Source organism: Trachurus trachurus (assembly GCF_905171665.1).
Source record: "Trachurus trachurus genome assembly, chromosome: 22".
Classification (NCBI taxonomy): domain Eukaryota; kingdom Metazoa; phylum Chordata; class Actinopteri; order Carangiformes; family Carangidae; genus Trachurus; species Trachurus trachurus.
The window spans coordinates 17,550,552-17,559,997 of NC_139907.1; the positions used below are offsets into that span (position 1 = coordinate 17,550,552).

At 43.0% G+C, this 9,446-nt stretch overlaps 1 protein-coding gene across 2 annotated transcripts in view; it reads right to left on the reverse strand.

Moving 5' to 3' along the window:
• eml5 (EMAP like 5) overlaps nt 1-8,519 on the reverse strand; it is a gene marked incomplete at both ends in the record, with an annotated part of 36,764 nt that extends 28,245 nt beyond the window's left edge. For both annotated transcript variants that reach the window (XM_083998181.1, XM_083998180.1), the window contains 2 exons: nt 2,342-2,501; nt 8,323-8,519. In XM_083998181.1, coding sequence (XP_083854307.1) covers nt 2,342-2,501; nt 8,323-8,519 — 357 coding nt within the window. The remainder of the gene's footprint in view (nt 1-2,341; nt 2,502-8,322) is intronic.
• Between the last annotated feature and the right edge of the window lie 927 nt (nt 8,520-9,446).

Consider the following 9,446-nt stretch of genomic DNA (forward strand, 5'->3'; position numbering starts at 1 on the left):
GTCATGTTTTTGTGATGTGGCTCGAGTGATGTTCGTCTGTCAGCTTTTCTGCCATGATGTGAAATTTGTTGCAGACATTAACGTTCATCAGGATGAGCAATCCTGTCTCCTAGAAATTAAAGCAGAAGTGAGTGGTCCGGTCGTTTTCGCTAATGCTGCGTTCCAGGCAGGCTTTTGAAATCGTAAATTACAGCTTCAAGTCACAACTTACGACTTTGTAGCGTTTCAGGCAACCCACTCGTGTTTTTCCGACCTGTTTTACCGGTGAAAGTCACTATAACGGCCACTCGTAACTTCCGACCGGTGAACTCGTACCAGATCGAACTGGTACCACTTCACGGTCGGAAAAATACGAGTTTCCTTGAACGCACCATAACAGTCCTCGTTGCTACGTCACCACATTCACGGCGTTCCTTGGCTGCACACACAGCCCTGCATGCCGTTCTCTCTCCTCATTGGATAAAAACTGTAGGATACGATAAATGTTTTCTCCTCGGCTCAGAGCAGAGCAGAGGGACTGAGAGACCCGTGTTTCAGTCCAAACACTCTATGTAAGTGATTGCTGTCGGAAGATATAACTATTTAAGACTTATATTAACACAAATATATCACTCACTTCTGCTTTAAGTTCCCATCCTACCGAACTACAGTATTAACCCTGGCCAAGGTTCCCCAATGTTAACCAATGCTTTTGTTGCCTGAAATCAATTTTAAAAAGTTTATTGATCCAGTAGCCACAAGTTCATATTGTTTTAGATTGGATATTTTTGGCAGATGTTTTGCTGGTTCTTACAGTGCTAACATGTTTTTTACTTGCAAAATAGATAAAGTAAGAAAATATATTGCATAATAATAGATATAATATTCCTACAAAATGTATTTTCAGCAGCAAATCTGATGTATATGACAGTAATTCACTGGTCATCAACCAGATTCAAGCTGAAACTTTGTTCAATACCATGATGCATCATGATAAAGACTTGTAAAACTTCCATCTGTCTCACCCTGACTTTGTGTTGCGCTAGAGTAATTATCTGTTGTTAGCATGCTAACATCGCAAATCAAAAATGGGTCATAGGGTAAAGATGATACCAGCTAAACATCAGTGTGTTACAGTTGTCACTGTGAGCATGTCAACATGTGGATGTTAGCAGCATTTAGCTCACGGCACAATGCCACAGCACCGCATCACAGAGCCTGGCTGCAGATACAGTACACTGTCTTGTTAATGAGAGTTTTGTGCAGAAATATTTTAATTGAGACATAAGAAACCATGCGGAAAGATACTGTATCCAAAACATGGCCTCAACCCCAGCTGGTTAGAAGAGTAAGAACAACTAGTATAAAGTGAAAACAAAGGTCATGAGCTTTATAATACACCACAAGTGCATCTCCGACTGAAATATCTACAAGAGATGTCCCGAACATCAGTGTGTTTTTCAGTATTGCTTTAATAGATAGATGGGGTAATAGCAACAGGGATTCCTCTGGATTGTCCTTAGTTCAGCTCTGACTCCCTCTGATCAAGGAAGAGGAGAGATGGAGAATAAACAGAGCCGCTAAACTGAGAAGCGATGGAGCCTCCTCTGGCTTTAAACACTGTCACATTCCATCTAAATCCCCAGCTCTCTACCCGAGCAGGAAAATAGCACAGGGTCATCTCCCTGTCTTTTTACTGCGAAATACAGGAGGTAAAACTCCGCTCTGGAAACTCCTGCGGGAGGAAGCGAGAGACATGCAAAGATGAAAAACTAGAGATGGTTCCGCACAGTATCGATTTTTATTAGGTGGAGGCTGTAATGGGTAAACACTAACTGGTGGCAGGTCTGCAGAGAGCTGGCTAAAAAGAGGAGAGAGAGGCTGAAAAGCAGGTTTTCCTATAAGGCTCTGGTTATTAACAAACAATGTTTTATGTGCTGCGCTGTTGTCCCACTGAGTATTTCAACACCGGTCTCGCCACACAACACTGTCAGGTGCTGCTGACTTCTGTGATGCACTAGTGCAAACACTTTATGTGGCTGTTTTCCTTTAAAAATCTCCCAAGCAAAGCATGTCTGGGTGCAGCTGTCCAGCTAATACTGCTGGAGTAATCACAGATGTGTCATTCAGAAACTCGGCCCAGCAGGCGAGCTGCAAAAAGCCCACAGCTTTTTGAGTGGAGTTTTGATTGCTGCTGCTGCTGCTGCTGTGGCTCAAGCTCGACTTTTCCTGCGACGCTTTCATCTCCGTTCATATCCTCTGAAACCAGCGCTGATTTCAACAAAGAGAGCACTGCTCACTTTATTCTGTGATATATTCTTTTTCTTAGGACTTTTTTTGTATTATTGGGTCTCAACAGTACCTGTCCCTCGAGGTCGAAGGCCAAGCAGGCGATGCCGTGCGTGTGCACATCTTTGAGGATGGACACAGTCTGCACGGTGTAGGAGTCCCACACACAGATGTAAGGCTCCTTGCCCACCTGCCCCGTGGCCACCAACACACGCTCCGGATGCAGAGCTAAACTGTACAGAGAGAGTGAAAAGGGAGGGAAAAAAACATCTGGTTAGCATTAACCATTTTTGCACGCTTGTGTGTGTGTGTGTGTTAAGAGCAAAGAGGCGGCAGAAACCACTGGGATGAGATGAACACATTAAGTCAGTGATGGGCCTGAGTATGGAAGCAGAGGGGCAGCTTGATTAGGTGACATGGTTCAATTAACTCAGTCATGCTCAAATACGCACACATGCAGCCTGGCTTCATGCATGCCTACAGGGTGTTCACGTAATATGTTTATATTTTTAAAAAAAAGAAGAAAAAAAAGAAACACCCATTGGTGAATCTGTGAACTTCCATTTTTCTCCACTTTTGTTCATTTTCCCAGCAGCCCTTTGGACCGCTCTCAGCCCCCTTCACCTTTTTCTAATTCATCTGGGGTTTCCTCGCATCACCAGGCATATGTTTGTAACACTGTTACATAATCTCCCCCACCTCCCCTCTGCGCTCGTACCTCCCCCCACCTACGAGCGTTTCCCACTCTACAGCTGAGCAACAGCCTGCTGTACAAAGCTGTCACCCACCCCCCAGCCCCCCCCCCCCCCCCCACCCTACTCTGCTCCATCCTTTCAACGGCCGCCAGTCACGTTCCAGGCAGGCCTGAGTGATTCACTGGGCATTTCTTCTTCCTGCCTCACCCTGGCCTATATATTTCATGCTGCGATGGAGCTCCCCTCCATTATAATCAGACTGCCTGTTTTGCCAACTGCTCTCCAGAATTTCTAATCCTGGTGTGTATTCAGACAGCAGGTCAGAGAGGCTTCGCAGGCTGCGTGGCGTCAACCTGCCGAGTCAAAGCAACTCACGACAGACGTGGCCTTCTTTCACTTTCTTTCCCTTCTGAGTTTTCCGACTCCTGACACCTCATTTGCATTTTTCGAACCCCCACCGTCACCGTGGACTTGACAAAGCTGTGGCGGTGGAACATCTCTCAAAGCTGAAGGTGGGTGTCGATGTGACAGGCCCGAACTTCGTCCTCTCCCAACCCACCCCCCCCCTGTTCTATCTCATCACGTCCGCTTCCCCACCTTCTTGGTTGAACCTCACTCCAACCTGGCACAATTTCTCATCTGACTTTTTATGAATTATATAATCAGAGCAAAGGAGCTAATAATAGCACTCAGAGGAAGAGGAGAAAAAAAATGATTGGAGCACTTTGAGATGCAGACAGACACAGCAGAGAAAACTGCTTTGGCACAAGCAGGTATAGCACAGCAAATCTGTCTGGTTTGACACACATCAAAAGTATGTGTAGGAAGCACTGGCACTTATTTGGAACCACTTTCATTATGACTTTAATAAGTAAAATGTGTCTATGTTACAGCTTGGTAAAATCAGTGTGGCCTTTAAGCCAGCTAAAACAAGATTGCTGTTTCACTTACATGTCTGTCAGCTGAAAAGCCTGCTAAATGCCATCGCTAATGACTTAGCCTGCAGTGCATCACCACGGCTCTCCTGTTTGATATAGGCTGCGGCTGTTTGATGCGGCTGCCTTCCATCTGGCAAAAAGTGTAGGACAAAACTAGCTAAACACTGCAGCAATTAAACAGCCTGTTTTCCTGTAGATACGAGGTAAATAAATAGCCCGGAGACCTGATTTCACACGGTGAAGATGCCGAGATACAGACAAGGAGGAGGAGACCAAGGTCGACTCAGCCAGAAAGAAGTGAAAAGAATACACCTTAATCTGTCTTTGACTCATGGTTGCGTATGGGCAAGAATGACGCCAGTTCCTCACGATATTACGAGCTACTGAGACATTGAACTTTAATTTGCATTCTACAGCAGTGGTTTCTTTTGTCTGGCTTCGCCTACAGTGGATTTAAAGAAGGCGGAGGATTAGCACATTTCTGAGGTACATGATACTTCCCAGGACCCCACAAAGTGTTTAAATACAGCTACTCACAAAACCAAACCCCATCTGAAAAACCATGGACCAGGCACTTGAAACTAAAAATAGAGGGGATATAATGAGAGAAAAACACTGGGTGAGAATAAAGTTTAGATTTTGAGGATCTTTCACTATTTGACATTTTATAGATTACAGTCTTTTTGTGCAAAAAAGTGGGAGATTTATTGATAAATTAAATAATATTAGAAATATAATATCCTCCTGATACCTGACTATATTGTCTCAGATTTTTTAAACGTATTTCCAAGGCTAATTTTCATGATTGGTTAATCTGCTGCCCATCTCCTACAGCAATCAATCCATCATTTGGTTTTAGAAATGTCAAGAAACAATGACACATGTTCAGTTTGCTCATATTCTTCCTCCAGTCTAAAGCTCATATGTATAGTACACACCTTTAACCCTACATACCCTATATAGTTACAGTTTACTGTAACTTTAAACCAGGAAATCCTCACAGTTAAGAAACTGGAGCTGGATATTGTTTGACATTTTAAATGATAAATGTAAACAGTAATGTAATTGCTACAGCTGCATTATGTCCTTTATTGATTGTCTCCTAGTAAAATATGTATGAATAATTCATCACTGTATCTACATTTCTAATCAATAGTGTAAATAACCCCTGAAAGCACCTATATCTATTTACACAATACAGAATATACCAATGCATACATTATTAATAATGCAGTACTTAATCGTTATTAAGTTCTAAATGCACTAAGTTTGGCACCACCAGGGTAAAGCGCCAAAAAGACCTGCACATGTTTTGCTGCCTCCACTCCGCCTGCATCAAACATTCATAACTGCACCATCACAAAAAGAAAAAAACACCTGTGAGAATTTACTTTTCATATCCCAGCACCAACTCTGCTGAATCACACCATGGCGCTAAGTAACTGTACTGAACTCTGGAGGATCCTAATTGAGGAAGACAGATCTGCTCTTTAGAGACCAAGCTGCCTTTCACAGAGCGAGTGGCCTGGCAGCTACAGGCGGTGATGATGGAGACCTGAGACCTCAGCATCTCTCTGACACTTTGCACAGAGCACCTGCAAGTGTTTGCAAAGGTGAGGCACGAAAGCAAGCAGAGTCGACCGTCACTAAGAGGAGAGGTGATTAGTATGACGTGCTGTTTCCCTTGTGATTATGGTGATAGAAGGTTATTTGTTCATGGAATGAATAAAAACAACCAAATCATTGTGTGAACGGCTGAGTGACTTAACACGACATGGTTGTCAGTTTCAGACATCAGCTTGCATATTATTATGCAGAGTTAGTTCACACCATCAGCTGGTGCAGTTCACAGAGCACAGCTGCGAGACATTGGCCTGCAATCCTGACACATTTTACACTACGAAACTTCACACTGATTCCGAGGTGAAAAAAATAATTTATAAGGAGCTGAATGAAAATTCTTCCACAATATGAACAGAAATATATTCAGGGCATCTTTCAAAGCTAAGTGAAACCAGACCGGCCTCGGACTGGCATCTATAATCCATAACTCTGGCTGTGCTCCATCATAAAGTTAACAAGATATTGTAATATGAGACAGGCTTTTTATTCCTGTGTCTCACTCACTATCACAACACAACAACCAACCAAGATTTCGAATAACAGCACAAAATGAAGCATCTAATCACTGACGTTTGTCAAAACAACAAAACATTTCCAGCTTGTGAGGTATTTGCAAAATACAAGTTTGCATAAATATGCATGTACGCTTCCTGTGTGACAGCATCACCGCAAAAAGGAGAGATTAGGTTTATAAGGACAAACACCTGCAGGCTATTTAGCAGGAGAAATGTGTTCTTTGAGTTTCACACAGGAATAAAAGGAGTGTGGAGAAATACCAGATGTGTGGGAAGAATTGCAAATCGTCTACTCACTTTACTAACATGTCTCAATGTGAACTGTGTTTTTATTACACGCTATAAAATGTCTCCTCTGTCTTTTCTGCTGTTGCCTGATACAGTATGTGCATTTACAATCCTCAAAAAGAATTACTGAAACGCAGACTGGACCAGCCTTTCATTCATGTGAGAAACTGGCTATTAGCTCTACCATGTCAGACTGGGAGACCAGTTCAAAGATGCTGCTGGGCAAGTTAAAACCAAGAGTGAAAAACAAGGACCGCAATTAACCCGTGAAGTAAAACACAGCTGAAAAACAAGATACAGCAGCAAAGAGGAGAGGCCAAGAAAAAATAACACATCCGGGCAGAAGAGAGAGGGATGTGAATGGCAGTGTCATCTGAGGGGGCTGCATCTATTCCACATGAGTTAGTGCAACGTGAGAGCAGTCCAGCAGTTCTTCAGCACTGAATCTGCTGAGGATTGCTCCTAGTGGTGCCATTACAGCTCCAAGTCTGAAGAAGTGTTTATGAGAGCTTCACAAACACTCCACTGAGATCTGACTTTAAAATGGCTTGTATGACTATGACTGTGTCAGCACTAACAGCCTTTTAATGTATTTTGAACCACTTGTATTCAGGAAAAAAAACATGTGACATCAATGGGCAGAAATAGAGGAGATGTATGTAACAGATGCACAGATGATGAATTTGTTTTACAGTTCAGTGCTTTTGCATATCTATTAGTTTTGCATAATGCATGTGGTGTATTTGAGGGACATATCATACTATGGTTCAGTCAGTGACTCCTCCGGCTAAGAGTCAGGCACTTCACCCAAAGGGCAGCTGAGGGTTAGTGTCTCTATTGTCTGATTAATAATGGAGCAGGAGCCCAGCTGACTACCGACACAGAATATAATGTTAGTCATCTCCAGGCCAACCCACACACACATGTCAACGCGAGCACTGGAGCGTTGGACACAGGTCGCTGTTGTGCGGCATGCTGAGAAAACAGTTTGAAAGGCAGGATCATTAGATGTGTGATGTAACACTGGTTACTTTGCCGTGTTTCATCAAAAGAACGGGTCTGTGTGGCCACGCTGAGATGAGTTAACGCTTTTGCTTTCCAATCCAAGGAGCCAATCAAGGACAGCTACATTCAATTGCATTTTTCTGATCTGTACTTTACTGCTCCTGTTGTCATGGGAGGATGAGACATGCAGGCTGCAGATTTGGAAAGCTTTAAAACATATTGAAACGTGTCTTGTACTGTACCAGCAACCAAAGGAAAACTAAATGAGTTATCATTAGACACCACAGAAAATGAAAAATCAACCATTCTGATAGCTGAATTGACTTCATGAATTAAGTCAAGTCAGCTATCAAAATTATTATGCCAAAAATAGACAAATATTGTCTTTGCCCACAGTCTCTGATGACCAGATTTGCCGCTTTTTGCTCAGTGTGATGTTGTTACAAATAGCCTAATTTTTAAAAATCCAGTTTAAGGCATCACCTTGACCTCTGGAAGATTATGAGCAGCATTTCTCCAGTTTTATAGATTAAATGATTAATATGGGTTTAATAATGAGCCTGGTTATAAAAACCAAGCAGCCCTGCAAAACTAGGAGAGATAGCATGAGGAGTGGCAGCAGAGTAATCTTCAGTAGTCAGAGAGAGAGAGAGAGAGGGAGCTTCAATCTGAAGAGCTGGTTCAAAGCATCTGCCGTGCTGGAGTGTCCTTGAGCAAGACACTGTAGGCTACCCCGTTAAGAAACTATGAGGGATGGATGCTGCTGTGTAGGTTCGTGATCCTGTTGACTCCCTGCGGGGCTTGGATATATCATGTTACCTTACACAAGGTGACACCAGCACCTACAATGACAACACTACAGGATCAATTCATGCTCAGCTGCCAACCATGAGTCTGTGTGGCGCTGTCCGACGTGCTGAAACTAACTGTTACATGAATGTGTGGTGTATTATTAATATTATTTCATTATTGTTATTATTATCATCATACCTGATTATGTCATCGTTGTGTCCCAGGTAAAATTTCTGCTTGTGCTCGCGGGTGTTGTACACAACCCCCACACCGGCGACGAAATAGACTATCTCCTTGGCGGCGGTGTAGTACAGGTTGTTGCGGCACTGATGTCCCCGGTAGCCGTACACCCACTCCAGTCTCAGGTGGCAGTTGGGAGCAGTCCTGTCAGCCATGTCCGCACTTCCGTGTGTCTCTCTGTCGCTATCACGTAGGCTTTCTGATACAGTGTCATTCACCAAAAAGGATTTATTTTAAGCCCGCGTGTCCCATTAGTTCCGCTGGATTGCCACCAGTCCAGGGAGAGCACTGAATTTGGACATTTTTTTGTTCTCTTTTTTTCTTTGAGGGTCGTGTGAGTGAATAGTCTTCTTGTCTGACAGGATGAAAGCCCTCTGTCTTTGTTTGTGAGGCGAGTTTCTAAGCTGCTGTGAGAACCATTGTGAGAACCTGCTTGTACTTCTTCGGTCCCGGGCTCTCGGTCCTCCTCGGCTCCAGGTCAAAGCTTCTGTCAAATCCTACAAAGATGGAGCTGTACTGTTATTCCTTAAGCCCCGCCCACAAAGATGACGGACCGGCCTGTCGTCCAATCAGGTTCTTTAGCTCAAGAGCACAGGGAATAAAAGAAGCAGGAGGGGACAACCACGTCACGACTGAAACACGTACACAAGGATAACGTCAAACTGGCTACGATTTCAACTGATTTATGTTGCTACTGTTAACTCTAAATGTTGATGAGTGAATTTCACACCCACACGACACACACACTAGGCTATTATTGTTATTATTTATGAGATAAAATAAAGAAAGGGCTTAGTTTCATCCTTATTTAGATTACCGGATTGGTACTGTACAAATAGCTTGTTGAAATTATTTTTCTTCATTAGACATTTTATAGGAAATTTGCATTCCTTTTTTAGACAAAAAGAGCAGTTGCTTGGTGGTTAGTTCTTCCTATATACTCTCTCTTGTTTGTAGAGAAGTTAATCAGAAAGAGACCAGAACAGAGAAACTGACACAAGAAATTACACTGTTGGATGAAGATATCTGGACAGAAAGATACAAACTTACACCAACATGATAACACAGTTTAAAGCACTGAA